Genomic DNA, 22211 nt, shown 5'->3' on the forward strand with positions numbered 1-22211 from the left:
CGGGTACCTTCAGACGAATCCCGTGGCACTTGTGGGGGTCGTATAGCAAAATGGAGAACACCATCGTGAGAATCTCCCCTTTCCACAGCGGGGTCCCATTCGTTTGTAGCCCAAACGGTTCGGACACCACTAAATAGAAATTGGCACATTGACTGTACTGACTTCAGACAAGTCTCCTGACACTTGTAGGGGTCAAAGAGCAAAACGGACAACACCATCGTGTTCGGTCAAACCGTTCGGACGCTACAGACCGAAAACCTATTTTCGGGATGTCTAATGGTCTGACAAACACCGCTCTAGCTCTGCCACCTTTCACTGCAGATGCGGAAGTGCAACACCGGCGGATGTTTTTTTAAATTATTTTGTTATGCAACTTAGACTGACACACAGGTGTGTCTAACGACTCTAGGGGGATTGAAAGGGATGTACAAATAGCTAGCGAGCTAGTTATTTTCATGAACTGAAATTTGATTTCAATAGGAACACAAGTGGCTGCCTATTATTGAAAATAACTGCAGTTTCTGCTGGTCATTGTTTTCAGGCTGTTTCAGGCATTGGTGCTAACTAGGTAATCAAGCTTAAGTTAGCTAGCTACCCCAGAAGTTGCTAATAACATCTGCATCTAACATTTTTGATCCTGCTCATTTGATGCTCACACAGACGTTAAAAAGTTATTTTGTTTAGAAGTAATAAAAATCTAGGCTAATGACTGGGCACAGATGGTGTTGGCTTTCTTAATGACGCCAAGAGTGTGTCGCATACTGGAAAAGGGTCTATAGAATTTTGTTATTTGTAGTGTCAAATTAAAAGCTTATTTGACGCATCAAAGTGTTATTTGACGTGTATATTTTTGACACGCAAAGACCAAAATTGCGTTCCATAGTAAAAGGTGTTATACACAGATTGAAATGTTTTTGGTATAATGGAAGAGGGAAATTCCATCCATTCTGAACCAATAGCTTTTATATGAAGATGGACCATCGGGAGCTACAGTACATCTTCATGCTTGTCCTCACACATGGATGCTTTCATTGGGCCATGCAGGTTAGTTAGTGGCCAGCCAAGTATGCATGAGGTCAGTCTAGCTTGGCCAAGCTGTGTGTGTGTGTGTATTCATTACATCGACCCATATAATTCCATATCAAATCAGAATAAATATAACACACCCAGACATCGGTTGATGAGTATTACAATGTAAGCAATCCTAAAAAGAGGTTAGACACTAGACAGAACTGTTCATCGATCCAACTGTGATTGAAAGAAAGAGATGTTCTTAGATGTTCAGGGCTGCAGCTGGATGTAAGGTAAGATGTGATGTGGCTTCGTGGTTTACCTTCTCTCCGTATCCTCGGTCTTTGGTCATCATCTCTCGGAGGGTCTGCAGGACTTTGATACACAGCCTCTCCTCATTCTCCTCCAGCAGCTGCTTGGTGTGTTTGATCAGCCTGGGGAGAGACAGGGTCAAAGGTCACCATGGGGTCACTAATCATGGGGTTGAGGTCACAAGAGGATTGACTGGATGGGTGGGTTTGGGGGACACCATGCTGGAGTGGCGGTGTTGTGCAGACATTCACATTCATATTTTTGTTATTTAGCAAACACTCCTAACCAGAGTGACTTAACAGTCAGAACATTCAAATAAGTTTAGTAGGAAAATTGACAGCTTCATAAAAAATTACCTGCGAAACTCCCGTCTCGACGTCAACAGTGAAGAGGTTGACTCGGTGATGCTGGCCTTCTAGGCAGAGTTGCAAAGAAAAAGCCATATCTCAGACTGGCCAATAAAAATAAAATATTAGAAGATGGGCAAAAGAACACAGACACTGGACAGAGGAGTCCCGGAGTCACCTCTTCACTGTTGATGTTGAGACTGGTGTTTTGCGGGTACTATTTAATGAATCTGCCAGTTGAGGAAACAGGCATCTGTTTCTCTAGACACTCTAATGTACTTGTCCTCTTGCTCAGTTGTGCACCGGGGCCTCCCCCTCATTTTTCTATTCTGGTTAGGGCCAGTTTGTGCTGTTCTGTGAAGGGAGTAGTACACAGCATTGTATGAGATCTTCAGAGAGTTTCAGAAGAAAGTTCTTTGTTTCTGGCCATTTTGAGCCTGTAATCGAACCCACAAATGCTGATGCTCCAGATCCTTAACTAGTCTAAAGAAGGCCAGTTTTATTGCTTCTTTAATCAGAACAACAGTTTTCAGCTGTGCTAACAATTGCAAAAGCGTTTTCTAATGATCAATTAGCCTTTTAAAATGATCAATTTGGATTAGCTAACACAACGTGCCATTGGAACACATTGCTGATAATGGGCCTCTGTACGCCTATGTTGATATTTCATGAAAATAAATCTGCCGTTTCCAGCAACAATAGGCATTTACAACATTAACCATGTCTACACTGTACTTCTGATCAATTTGATGTTACTTTAAATGAACAAAAAACTATGATTTTCTTTCAAAAACAAAAACATTTCTAAGTGACCCCGAACTTTTGAATGGTACTGTATATAGTACCAGTCCAAAGTTTGGACACACCTACTCATTCGAGGGTTTTTCTTTATTTTACTGTTTTCTACATTGTAGAATAATAGTGAAGACATCAAAACTGTGAAATAACACATATGGAATCATGTAGTAACCAACAATGTGTTAAATCAAAATATATTTTATATATTGAGTTCTTCAAAGTAAACACCCTTTGCCTTGATGACAGCTTTGCAAACTCTTGGCATTATCTCAACCAGCTCCATGAGGTAGTCACCTGGAATGCATTTCAATTAACAGTTGTGTTAAAAGTTAATTGTGGAATTTCATTCCTTCTTAATGCATTTGAGCCAATCAGTTGTGTTGTGACACGGTATGGGTGGTATACAGAAGATAGCTCTATTTGGTAAGAACAGCTAAAATAAGCAAAGAGAAATGAGAGTCCATCATTACTTTACTTCAATGCGGAAAAGTTCAAAAACTTTGAATGTTTCTTGTAGTGCAGTCGCAAAAACCATCAGGCGATATGATGAAACTGGCTCTCATGAGGACCGCCACAGGAAAGGAAGAACCAGAGTTACCTCTGCTACAGAGGATAAGTTCATTAGAGTTACCAGCCTCAGAAATTGCAGCCCAAATAAATGCTTCAGAGTTCAAATAAAAGACACATCAACATCAACTGTTCAGAGGAGACTGTGTGAATCAGGCTTTCATGGTCAAATTGCTGCAAAGAAACCACTACTAAAGGACACCAATAATAAGAAGAGTTGCTTGGGCCAAGAAACATGAGCAATGGACATTAGACTGGTGGAATCTGTCCTTTGGTCTGATGAGTCCAATTTGGAGATTTATGTTCCAACCGCCGTGTCTTTGTGAGATGCAGAGTAGGTGAATGGATGATCTCCGCAGGTGTGGTTCCCACCGTGAAGCAAGGGGGGAGGCACCGTGAAGCAAGGGGGGAGGTGTGATGGTGCTTTACTGATGACACTGTCTGTGATTTATTTAGAATTCAAGGCACACTTAACCAGCATGGCTGTCACAGCATTCTGCAGCGATGCGCCATCCCATCTGGTTTTCACTTTGTGTAACTACCATTTGTTTTTCAACGGGACAATGACCCAACACACCACCAGGATGTATAAGGGCTATCTGATCAAGAAGAATGTTACCAAGCATGCAAAATGTGTGTAGAATGTACATGTAAAAATACAAAACTTATTTTTGTCCGCCAAAGAGTTGAATGGGCCAAAAACAAATCTAAAATAAAAAGTTTTATAGGAAAAAACAATCACATATCACAGTCATTGCAAGTAGAACCTTATTAATTTGGTTAATATTCACTTTTGATTGGACCTTTCTATTCAGGTGAACAAATTTATTCAGGCAGACACATGATAACAGGTTCACTCTTCCCACGACCAATAATCTTATCCACAAATGTTCTCTTTGTGAAGGCCTTAGCCTCACACAACTGTGTCACCAAATATAGGCAATACCTGATCGTACGTAATGACTGAGGTACTGTATAAAAATGACCCCCAGACAGTGTTGTCAGAATGAGGGCTTCTATAGTTCTACTTGTGTTGCTGCTGACAGTGATTAAACAATAATGACCAAACGGAATGAATGCAATCTCTCTTCTTCGATGATGTATTCGCAGACAGACCATAGGTGGTGTGACACTACATTGGTCTACCCCAAAGTCATCACAAACGTCAGCAAGGCTTAGAACCAAGTTACAGGTACAATGTACTATGCATGTATTTCAACCATTGGATGACAAATAAAAAATATACACGTAACATACTGTATGTTTTTTCCTGATAGAGGTCTCTTTACAGCACTAGTGAGAGGCGTCTACTACTTCAGATACATGGTCTGTGGTCAACTGAATTCCACAGGTTTGGGTGTAGGCTTGTTTAAGAATGGCCAGTGAGCTGTATTCAGTCGTGGCCAAAAGTTTTGAGAATGACACAAATATTAATTTCCAAAAAGTTTGCTGCTTCAGTGTCTTTAGATATTTTTGTCAGATGTTACTATGGAATACTGAAGTATAATTACAAGCATTTCATAAGTGTCAAAGGCTTTTATTGATAATTACATGAAGTTGATGCAAAGAGTCAATATTTGCAGTGTTGGCCCTTCTTTTTCAATACCTCTGCAATCCGCCCTGGCATGCTGTCAATTAACTTCTGGGCCCCATCCTGACTGATGGCAGCCCATTCTTGCATAATCAATGCTTGGAGTTTGTTAGAATTTGTGGGGTTTTGTTTGTCTACCCTCCTCTTGAGGGTTGACCACAAGTTCTCAATGGAATTAAGGTCTGGGGAGTTTCCTGGCCATGGACCCAAAATATCGATGTTTTGTTCCCCGAGCCACTTAGTTATCACTTTTGCCTTATGGCAAGGTGCTCCATCATGCTGGAAAAGGCATTGTTCGTCACCAAACTGTTCCTGGATGGTTGGGAGAAGTTGCTCTCGGAAGATGTGTTGGTACCATTCTTTATTCATGGCTGTGTTCTTAGGCAAAATTGGGAGTGAGCCCACTCCCTTGGCTGAGAAGCAACCCCACACATGAATGGTCTCAGGGTGCTTTACTGTTGGCATGACGCAGGACTGATGGTAGCGCTCACCTTGTCTTCTCCGGACAAGCTTTTTTCTGGATGCCCCAAACAATCGGAAAGGGGATTCATCAGAGAAAATTACTTTACCCCAGTCCTCAGCAGTCCAATCCCTGTACCTTTTGCAGAATATCAGTCTGTCCCTGATGTTTTTCCTGGAGAGAAGTAGCTTCTTTGCTGCCCTTCTTGACACCAGGCCACTCTCCAAAAGTTTTCACCTCACTGTGCGTGCAGATGCACTCACACCTGCTGCTGCCATTTCTGAGCAAGCTCTGTACTGGTGGTGCCCCGATCCCGCAGCTGAATCAACTTTAGGAGACGGTCCTGGCACTTACTGGACTTTCTTGGGCCCCTGAAGCCTTCTTCACAACAATTGAACCGCTCTCCTTGAAATTCTTGATGATCCGATAAGTGGTTGATTTAGGTGCAATCTTACTGGCAGCAATATCCTTGCCTGTGAAGCCCTTTTTTTGCAAAGCAATGATGACGGCACATGTTTCCTTGCAGGTAACCATGGTTGACAGAGGAAGAACAATGATTCCAAGCACCACACTCCTTTTGAAGCTTCCAGTCTGTTATTCGAACTCAATCAGCATGACAGAGTGATCTCCAGCCTCGTCCTCGTCAACACTAACACCTGTGTTAACGAGATAATCATTGACATGATGTCAGCTGGTCCTTTTGTGGCAGGGCTGAAATGCAGTGGAAATGTTTTTTGGGGATTCAGTTCATTTGCATGGCAAAGAGGGACTTTGCAATTAATTGCAATTCATCTGATCACTCTTCATAACATTCTGGAGTATATGCAAATCGCCATCATACAAACTGAGGCAGCAGACTGTGAAAGTTAATATTTGTGTCATTAAAAACTTTTGGCCATGACTGTACACTGCTGAAGTTAATACTGATGGAGAGTCAGAATCTAATCCTAATCCTCCTGGAGTTAGAGTAAGGAGATGTAGGTATACATCCCGCTTCCATCAATCTACCAGATCTATCTATTCATATGGTCATAACACCTTCAATGGCTTCCTGCTCTTCACCATGCAAGTTATGTTATCATGTTGAACAGAGCTGAAGGAAGTGCTTGGATGAATTCCTCCAACCAATAAATACATTCATCAAGAATTGGCAATGTGCCTTTCTTTAATTTGGTTTTCAATATTATTATAATTTCTTTAACCATATGTCCATATAATATCCCAGACACTGTATACTTTGTATAGGGTTGGGGTGGGATTGTTAGCGTAAACACACGTACTTGCAGATGAATCCGCCACTCTCACACTTCCTGCGGGAGTCTGTGTTCTCCGGAAAGAGCAGCTCTGGCCGATGCAGCACATCCACTAGGACAGACAGCTCAGCCTGGACCAACGGACGCAGACGGTCCTCTAGAGCTGACACTATGTCCTACGGAGGGGGAGTGAGGAACGGAGGGAGATAGGGAGGGGGAGGGTTAAGACAGAGACACGTTTAAAGGACAGACGGACTCACAAACACAGTGTACCCACCTGCAGTCTCTCAATGATGTTCCTGTAGTCTCGTGAAGCGGTCAGTACAGAGTCTCTGCGGGCAGCATTGCGGGCAGACATTCTCCAGGACATTGCTGTCTTCTGGACGATGTTGTTGGACTTCACAAACAGGTTGTTCACCTGGCTGTCCAGATCCACTGGGATGGCGATGGCTCGCCCTTTAGCTGTCACACACCAAGAAAGACAAATAATGTGTGTGAAGAGGTCTTACAGGCAGTATGATACAACACTCATCTTTAGAGTACATCCCAATCATAATACCACTGCCTCATCAGGGGATTTGACTAACAAAAGAACAACAAATTACTAACATCAAGTTGGATTTCTTTGAAAACATACATAAATAAAGTGTTATATAGCATGTCAAATCTATACATACACCAGAGTAGTTCATAGAACTACTTATTATTTTGAGTTGTCTTTGTTAGTTGATGATATAATCAGTGTTGGGGGTTAGTGTTAGGAATGTGTTGTCCTCCTTACCCACGTCAGACAGCACCTTGATACAGCTCTCCACTGAGCCCTTCTGAACTGGGACCAGCCAGTTACAGTGATACACTCTGAACACTGCCTGTAACTGCTGAACAAACACAGGCTGTCTGGTCTGGGGACAGGGAGAAGGTAGAGAATAATAATAATATTAAGTTATAACACAGATCAACTACACTGAACAAAAATATAAACGCAAGTGTAAAGTGTTGGTCCCATGTATCATGAGCTGAAATAAAACATCACTGAAATTTTCGATAAGCAAAAAAAGCTTACTTTTCTCAAATTTTATGCACAAATTTGTTTACATCCCTGTTAATGAGCATTTCTCCTTAGCCAAGATAATCCATCCACCTGACAGGGGTGGCATATCAAGAAGCTGATTAAACAGCATGATCATTGCACATGTGCTGGGGACAATAAAATGCCACTAAAATGTGCAGTTTTGTCACACAAATCCATGCCACAGATGTCTCAAGTTGAGGGAGCGTGCAATTGGCATGCTGACTGCAGGAATGCCCACCAGAGCTGTTGCCAGAGAATTGAATGTACATATTTCTACCTTAAGCCGCCTCTAAAGTCTGTCAGAGAATTTGTCAGTACTTCCAACCGGTCTCACAACCGCAGACCATCTGTGACCACACCCAGGACCTCCACATCCAGGCTTCTTCACCTGCGGGATCATCTAAGACCAGCCACCCGGATAGCTGATGAACCTGTGGGTTTGCACAGCCAAAGAATTTCTGCACAAACTGTCAGAAACCATCTCAGGGAAGATCATCTGCTTGCTCGTCGTCCTCACCAGGGTCTGACGTTGTAACTGACTGCAGTGGGAAAATGCTCACCTTCGATGGCCACTGGCACGCTGGAGAAGTGTGCTCTTCACGGATGAATACCGGATTCAAATGTACCGGGCAGATGGCAGACAGCGTGTATGGTGACGTGTGGGCGATATGCTGATGTCAACGTTGTGAACAGAGTGCCCCATCGTGGCGGTAGAGTTATGGTATGGGCAAGCATATGCTACAGACAATGAACAAAATATCGATGGAAATTTGAATGCACAGAGATACCATGATCCTGAGGCCCATTGCTGTGCCATTAATTTGCCGCCATCACCTCATGTTTTAGCATGGTAATGCACACCATCATGTCGCAAGATCTATACACAATTCCTGGAAGCTGAAAATGTCCCAGTTCTTCCATGGCCTGCATACTCAGACAGATCACCCATTGAGCATGTTCAGGATGCTCAGGATCAATGTGTACGACAGGGTGTTCCAGTTCCTGCCAATATCCAGCAACTTCGCACAGCCATTGAAGTGGAGTGGGAAAATATTCCACAGGCCACAATCAAAAGCCTGATCAACTCTATGCAAAAGGAGATGTCACGCTGCATGAGGCGAACCAGATACTGACTGGTTTTCTGATCCACGCTCCTACCTTTAATTATTTATTTATTTTGATCTGTGACCAACAGATGCATATCTGTATTCCCAGTAATGTGAAATCCATAGATTTGGGCCAAATTCATTTATTTCAATTGACTTATTTCCTTATATCAACAGTAACTGTTTGTAAAAGTACAGTAAAAGTAATTGTTACATGCTGCATTTACATTTTTGTTCAGTGTAGATAATAATATAAGGTCTATAGAACTATGCTATTGTATACCTAACAGGAATGTTTCCAACTCACACTTAATATCAAGTCTCCACCATTACAAATCAAATGTACACCTAACTAGAGGTCGACCGATTAATCGGAATGGCCGATTAATTAGGGCCGATTTCAAGTTTTCATAACAATCGGAAATCGGTATTTTTGGGTGACGATTTGCCGAATTATTATTATTATATTTTTTTTTTTACACCTTTATTTAATCTTTATTTAACTAAATCAGTTAAGAACACATTCTTATTTTCAATGACGGCCTAGGAACAGTGGGTTAACTGCCTCGTTCAGGGGCAGAAAGACAGATTTTCACCTTGTCAGCTCGGGGGAACCTATCTTGCAACCGTACAGTTAAAGAGTGCAACGCAATAGCGACCTGCCTCTCTCTCGTTGCACTCCACAAGTAGACTGCCTGTTACACAAATGCAGTAAGCCAAGGTAAGTTGCTAGCTAGCATTAAACTTATCTTATAAAAAACAATCATAATCACTAGTTAACTACACATGGTTGATGATATTATTAGATATTATCTAGCGTGTCCTGTGTTGCTTATAATCTGACTGAGCATACAAGTATCAAAGTATCTGACTGAGCGGTGGTAGGCAGAAGCAGGCGAGTAAACATTCATTCAAACAGCACTTTCGTGCGTTTTACCAGCAGCTCTTCGTTGTGCGTCAAGCATTGCGCTGTTTATGACTTCAAACCTATCAACTCCCGAGATGAGGCTGGTGTGACCGAAGTGAAATGGCTGGCTAGTTAGCTCGCGCTAATAGCGTTTCAAACCTCACTCGCTCTGAGCCTTGGGGTGGTTGTTTCCCTTGCTCTGCATGGGTAACGCTGCTTCGATGTGGTGGCTGTTGTCGTTGTGTTGCTGGTTCGAGCCCAGGGAGGAGCGAGGAGAGGGACGGAAGCTATACTGTTACACTGGCAATACTAAAGTGCCTATAAGAACATCCAATAGTCAAAGGTTAATGAAATACAAATGGTATAGAGGGAAATAGTCCTATAATAACTACAACCTAAAACTTCTTACCTGGGAATATTGAAGACTCATGTTAAAAGGAACCACCAGCTTTCATATGTTCTCGTGTTCTGAGCAAGGAACTGAAACGTTAGCTTTCTTACATAGCACATATTGCACTTTTACGTTCTTCTCCAACACTTTGTTTTTGCATTATTTAAACCAAATTGAACATGTTTCATTGTCTACTTGAGGCTAAATTGATTTTATTGATGTATTATATTAAGTTAAAATAAGTGTTAAATCAGTATTGTTGTAATTGTCATTATTACAAATACATTTTTTAAAATATATATCTTTTTTTTTTAAATTTTATCGGACAGTTAATCGGCATCGGCTTTTTTGGTCCTCCAATAATCGGTATTGGTGTTGAAAAATCATAATCGGTCGACCCCTACACCTAACCCTGTGAAACAACATGATGGCACAATTGGAAATCTGCCTCAGATTCTGCTGCATCCTCACAACCTGTTACCTTACACCACAAACCCCTCCCCCTTCTGACTGTGTTAGGGTAGAGGGGGACCAAGCACCAACATCACACCGTCATATTGGCCCAGCCCACCCAAACCCCTGTGTGACACCACAGTGACAACACCCTGTCAGACCAACTGAACATGACTAAACAAAAATTGTTTGTATTCAGACAAAAATTGGAGAGGAAACATTGCATTTGTGCTAAGGTTGTCTAACCCTACCAACACCAGCTGAGGTAATGGGATGGAAAAGCACATACACCTGCATACTCACACACAAAACATTAGCACCCAGATGTGTGTGGTCCCCATTCCAATAAATGTAAATAAAATACCTCTACCATTTTCCCCAAAAGTGAGGCCTGCAGCAGAGGATGAAAGCAGTCAGAAAATAAAAGAATTGTCAGTGACAATATTCAGGACAAGCCACTTGATAACCTGGTATCTCACCTCTCTAACAGTCTCTACGCCAGGGATTATCAAGTAGATTAAGACACGGGATGATATTTTTTTCTTGAGCGGATGGTCAGGGGGCCGGAACATAATTACAAATATTTTGTTGACTGCAAATTGACCGTAAAAAGCCCAAACAGATATAATATTTGACTAAAACATAATCACATTACATTTGTATATGATCACATTGTGCGTGGGAATACTTTGGAACAGATTATCAAAATCACTTGCAGCTGATTTTGCTGGTGTCTTTACAGTATTCTGTCCAACAATAAAAAATAAAACAAAATAATTGTTCAGAAAACTTGGGGGGCCAAATAAAATCACCCGTGGGCCAAATTTGGCCAGGGGGCAACCAGTTTGGGAACCTTGCTCTACACACTGGTGCAGATGCCCATAATAATCAACTCTTACCCTACGGGTTCCGGAGCCTGCTGCTACATGACAATTAAATTGCACCCACCTGGTGTCACAGGTCTAAATCAGTGCATGATTAAAAGGGAACAATGGGGAAAAATGCAATGGAACTGCCTTCATGGTCCAGAGTTCAGTTTGAGGGGTCTAGAAGGTCTAATGTCTTCTATTCTAGGAATTGAAGAGCGAGCCGTTTACCAAGAAGTACAAGAATGGACATTGAACACAATGATCAACAATTACTGCATGTTGTCTACCAAGGATATGACTGTACAACAGGAAAACGGCATGATAATCATTACAGACGGTCACAGCAAGAGGCTACAGCCCTCTAAGGCTAGGATGATGACTAACTCCATGTTCCAGGATGAAAGACAGAAATGGCAAATGAGGTTGAAGGAACTGAGGGAAGGAGGTGTGTACTGGCGTTCTCTGACAGTACGTCACTCTATGTTCAGAGAAGGGGTGCATTTTAAAACCGTATTGCTCGGACACACACACACACACACCCCTTGTCTAGAGTTATGTGATTCACCATCTACATTTTCAGAAATTGGTAGGAATCACTTAAGAGCCTATAGCTTAAACCCATTTGAATTCAATCACTTTTTGACAGCATCCCTTTTTTGATTTACACAAAACTTTCTATACATGTTTGCCCACAGAAAATGTTTCTTTTTAGACCTGAATTCAGGATGCATCCGGCCGTGATTGGGAGTCCCCTGCATCACATCCAGCCGTGATAGTAGTCCGGGTTTGGCCGGGGTAGGCCGTCATTGTAAATAAGAATTTGTTCTGACTTGCCTAGTGATATATATATATATATATATATATATACACATTCTCTGGTCTAATGAAACCAAGACTGAACTCTTTGGCCTGAATGCCAAGCGTCACGTCTGGAGAAAACCTGGCACCATCCCTATGGCGAGGCATGGTGGTGGCAGTATCATGCTGCAGGGATGTTTTTCAGCAGCAGGGACTGGGAGACTAGTCAGGATCGAGGGAAAGATGAGAGCAAAGTACAGAGATCCTTGATGAAAACCTGCTCAGGACAGACTGGGGCAAAGGTTCACCTTCCAACAGGATAACTACCCTAAGGACACAGCGAAGACAACGCAGGAGTGGCTTAGGGACAGGTCTCTGAATGTTCTTGAGTGGCCCAGCCAGAGCCCAGACTTGAACCCGACCGAACATCTCTGGAGATATCTGAGAATCGCTGTGCAGCGATGCTCGCCATCCAACCTGACATAGCTTGAGAGGATCTGCAAAGAAGAATGAGAGAAACTCCCAAAATACAGGTGTGCCAAGCTTGTAGAGTCATACCCAAGAAGACTCGAGGCTGTAATCACTGCTAAATGTGCTTCAACAAAGTACTGAGTAAAGGGTCTGAATACTTATGTAAATGTGATGTTTAAGTAATTTGTTTTGCTAAAATTAATTTAAAAAACTGTTTTTGCTTTGTCATGATGGGGTATTGTGTGTAGATTGATGGGGGGAAACAATTTAATCAATCAATTATAGAATAAGGCTGTAACGTAACAAAATGTGGAAAAAGTCAAGGGGTCTGAATACTTTCCGAATACTGTAAATTTAATTGACATTTTTACCTCCATAAAGATGACCACCGGTCCACCCACCATCAAATGTCAACTTGAATGGTCATGTCTATTCTATGATCTATATTTCAATAGGTGTTCTATGGAGGATTAACAGTATAATTTAAAATCGAAAATCTCATTCAATCAAATCAAATCTAATTTGTCACATGTGCCTAATACAACAGGTGTAGTAGACCTTAGAGTGAAATGCTTACTTACAAGCCCTTAACTAACAATGTTTTAAGGATTTAAGATTTTTAAAAAACGTTTTTTTCTTAAAAAATGTCTCTTAAAATGTTAAGAAAAAAATGGATAAGTAAAAAACGGAAAATAAAAGTAACAAATAAGCAGGAGTAAAATAACAAGTGATGCTATATAGGGTGAACTTGAACAGAGTCATTGTGTGGGGGCACTGGTTAGTCAAGGTAATATGTACATGTATCATGTATGTACAGTGGGGGGAAAAAAGTATTTAGTCATCCACCAATTGTGCAAGTTCTCCCACTTAAAAAGATGAGAGGCCTGTAATTTTCATCATAGGTACACTTCAACTATGACAGACAAAATGAGGAAAAAAATCCTGAAAATCACATTGTAGAATTTTTTATTAATTTATTTGCAAATTATGGTGGAAAGTAAGTATTTGGTCAATACAAAAGTCCTCAATACTTTGTTATATACCCTTTGTTGGCAATGACAAAGGTCAAATGTTCTCTGTAAGTCTTCACAAAAGGCTTTCACACACTGTTGCTGGTATTTTGGCCCATTCCTCCATGCAGATCTCCTCTAGAGCAGTGATTGTTGTAACTTTAATGTGTTAGAGTTAATGTTTAAGTTTATTCTTTGAGCTGAGATATTTGAGATATTTCTTTAGATTTATTTGCATATGTAATTGTATTGGGTTGTGTTGAATTACGCTTTTTGTCTGCAAGTCCCAGAATGCCTTGCGAGAGGAATGAGTGATAACGCGCCAATTATGTGCAGGTGTTGAGTGATTGTGGCTGACTTTCTGACAGCATCTTACCTGCATTGCTCTGTACCAAAACAATTGTTGTTAAATGTAACGTAAACAAGTATTCTTACTAAAAGAAGCTTTCGTATCAAAACCGACGTCCCGAGTCATTACTAAGAAGTTAGCAAATCTAAAATTTGGTGCCGAAACCCGGGATATGAGCTGCGACGAAGAAGTGGCTGAAATGGATGAGGAGGAACGTCGGCATGAAGCAGAAAGAATGAGACGAAAGCGGGGTACCATTCGAGAGGCGCAACAACACAGATTTTGAATCAGATTGACGTGGAAATATCCCAGTCAAATCCGGATACCGATCACTTGAGTACATTGTTGGAATTGTTATCAGCTAAGGAGGACAGTTTGTTTGAACTCGATCGTGGAATTGAACAGTTAACGCCATTGGACGGATTGGAGGCAGAGATTGCATGCATGGAGGATTATAAAGAACGCATTATCATGCTGAAGAGTCGTGCACAAAGAGTGATAACGAAGAAACAGGACGTCAATCCACTACCAGCCCGGGTGAGTGATGCTAACTCAGTAAGGCTACCGAAGTTGATTATTGAGAAATTCTATGGAGATGTCAGTATGTGGCAGGAGTTTTGGAGCCAGTATGAGATTGCTATTCACAACAATGATTCACTGTGTAAAAAAGAGAAGTTTATCTATCTGAAAACATATCTCACTGGACCAGCTGCAAAGGCAGTAGCAGGACTGATGTTAACAGACAGTAACTATGATAATGCAATCACTCTACTCAAGAGCAGATTTGGAAGGAAAGATCTTGTGATTAGTGCTCATATGTCAAAGCTGCTGAATCTCACACCTGTGAAGAAATCCTCCGATCTAAATGCATTGAGGCAGCTATATGATGAATGTGAAATTCAGATTAGGAGCCTGGAATCACTGGGTGTAGTGTCAGAATCCTATGGAAGCCTACTATGCCCAATCTTACTACAGATGATTCCAGAGGACATAGCTCTTGACTATAGTCGTCAGAGGGGAGTAGATGATGAATGGAAAGTGTCTGAGATTATCAGTTTCCTACAGAAAGAGGTTCAGAGCAGGGAGAGAGCGCTACAAATGACAAGATCATACAACCAACAGAAAGAGAGCAAACCATGGAACAAGTCATGCTTCTCCAATGAAATGAAACCAAAAAGACCCAACATGCCCTCTGCTGCAGCACTGCATACAGCCAGCCAGAAGGAACAGCAAACGTGTCTATTTTGTGACAGTGCAGACCAAAAATCAGAAAACTGCCCTGGCTACAATATTGCTACACGCAAAGAGAAACTAAAGAACATGGGAAGATGCTTTGTATGTTTACGATAGAGACACATAGCAAAATTCTGTAAAGTCAAAGATGTGTCATGTGCAATATGTGGAAGCAGACATCACATTGCGGTGTGTACCAGTAAGAGGAGTGAGGTGCAACCCCCTACTGTTTCTGTAGATGCTGTTGTTTCCTCAGTTATTCCCCATTCAGTGAAGATGAAACCAGATGGACAGAACACTGTGTTGCTACAAACGGCAAAGGCATGGGTAGAAGGCCCATCGGGCAGGAAGATGGCTCGTTGCTTACTAGATGGAGGCAGTCAGAGAAGCTTCATACATGAAAAACTTGTGAAGGGCTTGAAGCTACCAGTAATCAGACAAGAGGCACTCACTCTTCACACGTTTGGCTCCTCTGCCCCAGCAACGTCCCAACGCAACACAGTGAAAGTCATCTTGGAGAATGTCTGGGACAAACAGCAGAGAATAGAGATAGAGGCAATTGAAACCCCACAAGTGTGCACAGCTGTGATGAAGGTTCCTGGTGAACGGATTCAGCATGAGCTCAGTAAAAGGGGACTGCAGCTCGCAGACTTTCCAGGAGATGACAATGATCCTGAACTCTCTGTCCTGATAGGAGCAAACTACTACTGGCAGATAGTATCAGGCAGAGTGGAGCAACTGACGGAGACGCTAGTTGCTTTAGAGAGCACCTTTGGATGGTCGGTGCAGGGACCCGTGTCCATGTCAAGTGTCGCCGAGGCAACCTGCATGTTCATCCTACTTGATGAAGACACACTAGTCTCCAAGCAACTGCATGCATTCTGGGAGCTTGAGTCGCTGGGTATTTTAAGCGAGAGGACACAGAACCCAGAGGAAACCGAGGCTCTGCAAAGGTTTGAGGAAACAACCACCTTCAAAGATGGGCGATACCATGTGGAGTTGCCATGGAAACGAGAAATGCCAGAACTCCAAGACAACTATAGAATCTCCAAGAAACGGTTTGAAGGTCTGAAGAAAATACTGAAGGAGGATGTGACGTTGTACAGCAGATACAATGAAGTAGTAGAAGACTACTTACTACAAGATATGGCAGAGGACGTGCCCAAGGACAACGCATCAAGTGCAGACAACGTAAAATACTACTTACCTCACCATGCAGTACTCCGAGAAGATAAGGTGACAACAAAACTGAGAGTGGTGTTTGATGCCTCGTCCCATGAAGATGGCTGTCCATCTCTCAATGACTGTCTACTCACAGGACCGAACCTGAATCCGGATCTGCTCAGCGTTCTGATAAAGCGTTCTAAAGAAAATGAAGAGGAGCTGAGGATGAAAAGAGTGGTATTTGGAGCTTCCCCAAGTCCATTTTTTCTGGCAGCTACAATCAGGAAGCACCTGAACCAATATGAAACAGAACAACCAGAAGTTTTAGAGATACTGAGAGAGTCACTCTACGTAGATGACTTCATTGCAAGTTCACGCAATGTTGAAGAGGCTTACCTTGTGACAACAACTGCAAAGCGAATGCTGTCGATTGCAGGCAGGGACCTCTGCAAATGGATAAACAATTCTCCTGAATTGAAAACAAAATGGGAGGAGAGTACGACAACTGACCACCCGTTGACGTTACAAACACAAGGATTAGGTTTTAGGTTTAGTATGGAGGCCGGAAACGGATGACTTTGTTTGAACTCAGGCCGTTACTGAGCATCCTAAGGCAAAAGGAAAACACAAAGAGAAGTGTTCTGCAGTCGTCTGCACGTATCTTCGACCCTCTTGGTTTCTTAACTCCCTTCACCATCAGGATCAAGTGCATGTTCCAGGAAATGTGGGAGAGGGGACTCAGCTAGGACGAAGAATTACCACCTGATCTGACACGAGAATGGCAACAGTGGTGTTCAGAACTACCCCAGTTACACCAGCTCATCATACCAAGGTGGTACCGAACAGACATGCGGCCACAGAATAACCACACCCTGAAACTACACGTTCTGTGATGCAAGTGAAAGGGCTTACAGTGCAGTAGCTTACTTGCAAGGTGAGTCACAATCCAGGGAAACAACAAGTCTAGTCGCATCCAAGTCCAGGGTAGCCCCACTTAAGAAAATGACGCTGCCACGCCTGGAGCTCATGAGAGCTGTGATTGGAACGAGACTAGCAAACAACTTGATGACCACACTGAAAATGGAAGAAAAACAGATCAAAATGTGGACAGACTCGATGATCGTGCTGCATTGGATTTGCAGCTCAGCTCAGAAATGGAAACAGTTTGTTGCGAACAGAGTAACGGAGATCCAGTCCTTGACCAATCCAGAGTCATGGTCACATATTGAAGGGAAAACTAATCCAGCTGACCTCCCTACAAGAGGACAAACTGTTCGAAACTTGACACAGAGCGAGCTATGGTGGAATGGACCCAGAATTCTGACATCACCCAATCAGTCCGAAGAGACTGATGATAACAAGGTTCCGGAAGAGGTGAATATAGAACTCAAGTCCAGTTGCCAGGTTACTGTACAACTCGCAGCAAACAGCACAGACAGCACTGAACCTGTGTTGGAGCTTGAAAGGTACAGCAAACTGAAAAGAGTGTTCAGAGTCACCGCCTGGATAAAGAGATTCATAGCCAATGCTCGTACAACCATAAAGATGCAAGGTGAACTGACTGCTGACGAACTGTTCAATGCAGAAAAGTACTGGATTAAGGTAACACAACAACAGAGTTTCGGACAGGAGATCAAACTACTGAAGGCAGGAAAAAGCCTAAACAATGACTGTAAAATCAGAGAACTGAAACCTTTCCTGGACGAACACGAACTGCTCAGTGTAGGAGGAAGACTGCAACAGTCCAACTTCACATTCAGAGAGCAGCACCCATGGGTTCTGCCCAATAAGTACAGATACTCAGAAATGCTGATACAGTACCACCATGAGAAGGTGATGCATTCTGGAGCAAGTGACACTCAGCACCCAACGTTACACAAGCGGGAAATGACACGCAGATGGAAGTACAGGCAGAGACTTGTGACCCGTTTCTGGAACAGTTGGCGAAGAGACTACTTGCTGGATCTAAAGTCAGCACACCGCTGTGACACACCACAGCCCACCCCACTGAAGGCGGGTGACGTTGTACTCATTGGAGAAGATAACCTACGCAGACAAACCTGGAAACTAGGAAAGATTGAAGAACTCTTTCCAGGCCAAGATGGCTTAGTTAGATCATGTTCAGTTCGTACTGCTTCAGGGACTTTGTTGAGGAGACCTATTCAGTTGATATACTGCCTAGAGATCTAGATGAACACAATTGTTCATCGGGGGGGGAGGATGTTGTAACTTTAATGTGTTAGACTTAATGTTTAAGTTTATTCTTTGAGCTGAGATATGAGATATTTCTTTAGATTTATTTGCATATGTAATTGTATTGGGTTGTGTTGAATTACGCTTTTTGACTGCAAGTCCCAGAATGCCTTGCAAGAGGAATGAGTGATAACGCGCCAATTATGTGCAGGTGTTGAGTGATTGTGGCTGACTTTCCGACAGCATCTTACCTGCATTGCTCTGTACCAAAACAATTGTTGTTAAATGTAACGTAAACAAGTATTCTTACTAAAAGAAGCTTTCGTATCAAAACCGACGTCCCGAGTCATTACTAAGAAGTTAGCAAATCTAAAAGTGATGTTTTGGGGCTGTTGCTGGGCAACACGGACTTTCAACTCCCTCCAAAGATGTTCTATGGGTTTGAGATCTGGAGGCTGGCTAGGCCACTCCAGGACCTTGAAATGCTTCTTACGAAGCCACTCCTTCGTTGCCCGGGCGGTGTGTTTGGGATCATTGTCATGCTGAAAGACTCATCTTCAATGCCCTTGCTGATGGAAGGAGGTTTTCACTCAAAATCTCACGATACATGGCCCCATTCATTTTTTCCTTTACACGGATCAGTCGTCCTGGTCCCTTTGCAGAAAAACAGCCCCAAAGCATGATGTTTCCACCCCCATTCTTCACAGTAGGTATGGTGTTCTTTGGATGCAACTCAGCAATCTTTGTCCTCCAAACACGACGAGTTGAGTTTTTACCAAAAAGTTCTATTTTGGTTTCATCTGACCATATGACATTCTCCCAATCTTCTTCTGGATCATCCAAATGCTCTCTAGCAAACTTCAGACGGGCCTGGACATGTACTGGCTTAAGCAGGGGGACACGCCTGGCATTGCAGGATTTGAGTCCCTGGCGACGTAGTGTGTTACTGATGGTAGGCTTTGTTACTTTAGTCCCAGCTCTCTGCAGGTCATTCACTAGGTCCCCCCGTGTGGTTCTGGGATTTTTGCTCACCGTTCTAGTGATCATTTTGACCCCACGGGGTGAGATCTTGCATGGAGCCCCAGATCGAGGGGATTATCAGTGGTCTTGTATGTCTTCCATTTCCTAATAATTGCCCCCACAGTTGATTTCTTCAAACCAAGCTGCTTACCTCTTGCAGATTCAGTCTTCCCAGCCTGGTGCAGGTCTACAATTTTGTTTCTGGTGTCCTTTGACAGCTCTTTGGTCTTGGCCATAGTGGAGTTTGGAATGTGACTGTTTGAGGTTGTGGACATGTGTCTTAAAAAACTAATAACAGGTGCCATTAATACAGGTAACGAGTGGAGGACAGAGGAGCCTCTTAAAGAAGAAGTTACAGGTCTGTGAGAACCAGAAATCTTGCTTGTTTGTAGGTGACCAAATACTTATTTTCCACCATAATTTGCAAATAAAGTCATTAAAAATCCTACAATGTGTTTTTCTGGATTTTTTCCCCTCATTTTGTCTGTCATAGTTGAAGTGTACCTATGATGAAAATTACAGGCCTCTCTCATCTTTTTAAGTGGGAGAACTTGCACAATTGGTGGCTGACTAAATACTTTTTTTGCCCCACTGTACATGAAGTACTGATGAAAATATGGCGCAGTAGAACAGGGCTGACGTTTTACATTCTCCCAACCAATTGCTCTATTTGTAATTTTTTTTTGCGTTTTGTTTAACTTATTTTTTTCCACTTATTTTGTACATAATGTTGCTGCTACCGTCTCTTATGACCGAAAATAACTTCTGGAATTCAGAACAGCGATTACTCACGCAGACTGGAAGAAACTTTTTCCTTTAACGTGACGGACGAGAAGGACATACTGCTTTCACTGGAACAGGCCAAGATCCCCGTAATTTGCAAGAAGAAAAGAGGCAGGAAAAGGGGCCGCAGATCGGGCTGCCTTCTGAGAATCCGTAGGCGAGCGAGTAAACTCCCACCGCCATCCGTTCTTCTTGCTAACGTGCAATCATTGGAAAATAAAATTGATAACCTAAAATTAAGATTATCCTACCAACGGGACATTAAAAATTGTAATATCTTATGTTTCACCGAAACGTGGCTGGTGGCGGGATTTTCCATGCACCGGCAGAACAGAGAAGCTATATCTGGTAAGACGAGGGGTGGGGGTGTGTGCCTATTTGTCAATAACAGCTGGTGCGCAATGTCTAATATTAAAGAAATCTTGAGGTATTGCTCACCTGAAGTAGAGTACCTTATGATAAGCTGTAGACCACACTATCTACCAAGAGATCATCGACATTATTCGTAGCCGTCTATTTACCGCCACAGAACGAAGCTGTCAATAAGACCGCTCTCAACCAAAGGCCATAAGCAAAGAAAAAAATGCTCACCCAGAAGCGGTGCTCTTAGTGGCCAGGGACTTTAATGCAGGCAAACTTAAATCAATTTTACCAGCATGTCATGTGCAACAAGAGGAAAGAAAAATTCTAGACCACCTTTAGTCCACACAAAGAGATGCATACAAAGCTCTCCCCCGCCCTCCATTTGGCAAATCTGACCATAATTCAATCCTCCTGATTCCCGCTTACAAGCAAATAATGCTCTCGGTAGCCGATGTGAACAAAACCTTTAAACAGGTCAACATTCACAAAGCCACTGGGCCAGACAGATTACCAGGACTGGTCTTTAAAGCATGGGTGGACCAACTGTCAAGTGTCTCAATGACATTTTCAACCTCTCCCTGACCGTGTCTGTAATATCTACGTTTCAAGCAGACCACCATAGTCCCTGTGACCAAGGAAGCTAAGGTAACCTGCCTTAATGATTACCGCCCCGTAGCACTCACGTCGGTAGCCATGAAGTGTTTTGAAAGGCTGGTCATAGTTCACATCAACAGCATCCTCCCGGACACCTTAGACCCATTCTAATTCGCATACCGCCCCAACAGAGCCACAGATGGCTCAATCGTACTCCTCACTGCCCTTTCCCACCTGGACAAAAGGAACACATATGTGAGAATGCTGTTCATTGACTACAGCTCAGTGTTCAACACCATAGTGCCCATGGAGCTCATCACTAAGCTAAGGACTTGGGGACTAAACACCTCCATCTGGAACTGGATCCTGGACTTCCTGACGGGCCGCCCCCAGGTGGTAAGAATAGGCAACAACACGTCTGCCATGCTGATCCTTAACACTGGGGGCCCTCAGTGGTGTGTACTTAGTCCCCTCCTATACTCCTTGTTTACCCACGACTGCATGGCCAAACATGATTCCAACACTATCATTAAGTTTGCTGACGACACAAGTGGTAGGACTGATCACGAACAATGATGAGACGGCCTATAGGGTGGAGGTCAGAAAACTGGCAGTGTGTTGCCAGGACAACAACCTCTCCCTCAATGTGAGCAAGACAAAGGAGCTGATCGTGGACTACAGGAAAGGGAGGGCTGAACAGGCCCCCATTAACATCGACAGGGCTCTGTGTGTGGAGTAAAGGTGGTCTAGAGTTTTCCCCCCCCCTCGGGCTGCACATTTAACATGCTGGTAAAGATTAGGTAGAATGGATTTGAGTTTCCCTGCATTAAAGTCCCCACCCACTAGGAGAGCCGCCTCTGGATGAACGTTTTCCTGTTTGCTTATGACCTTATACAGCTCATTGAGTGCGGTCTTAGTGCCAGCATCAGTCTGTGGTGGTATATAGACGGCTACAAAATATATAGATGTAAACTCTCTTGGTAAATAGTGTGGTATACAGCTTATCATGAGATACTCTACCTCAGGCGAGCAAAACAGAGACTTCCTTAGATTTTGTGCACCAGCTGTTGTTTACAAATATACATAGACCGCCGCC

The 22211-nt window shown here is 42.8% G+C and overlaps 1 protein-coding gene across 3 annotated transcripts in view; it reads right to left on the reverse strand.

Moving 5' to 3' along the window:
* LOC109891193 (inositol 1,4,5-trisphosphate receptor type 1) overlaps window positions 1-22211 on the reverse strand; it is a 177180-nt gene that overhangs the window by 94466 nt on the left and 60503 nt on the right. For all 3 annotated transcript variants that reach the window (XM_031825256.1, XM_031825258.1, XM_031825257.1), the window contains exons 35-38: window positions 7121-7241; window positions 6617-6801; window positions 6367-6515; window positions 1334-1445 (exon numbers count right to left, since the gene is read on the reverse strand). In XM_031825256.1, the coding sequence (XP_031681116.1) occupies window positions 1334-1445; window positions 6367-6515; window positions 6617-6801; window positions 7121-7241 (567 nt within the window). The remainder of the gene's footprint in view (window positions 1-1333; window positions 1446-6366; window positions 6516-6616; window positions 6802-7120; window positions 7242-22211) is intronic.

The sequence above is a fragment of the Oncorhynchus kisutch genome, linkage group LG5 (genome assembly GCF_002021735.2).
Source record: "Oncorhynchus kisutch isolate 150728-3 linkage group LG5, Okis_V2, whole genome shotgun sequence".
Taxonomy (NCBI): domain Eukaryota; kingdom Metazoa; phylum Chordata; class Actinopteri; order Salmoniformes; family Salmonidae; genus Oncorhynchus; species Oncorhynchus kisutch.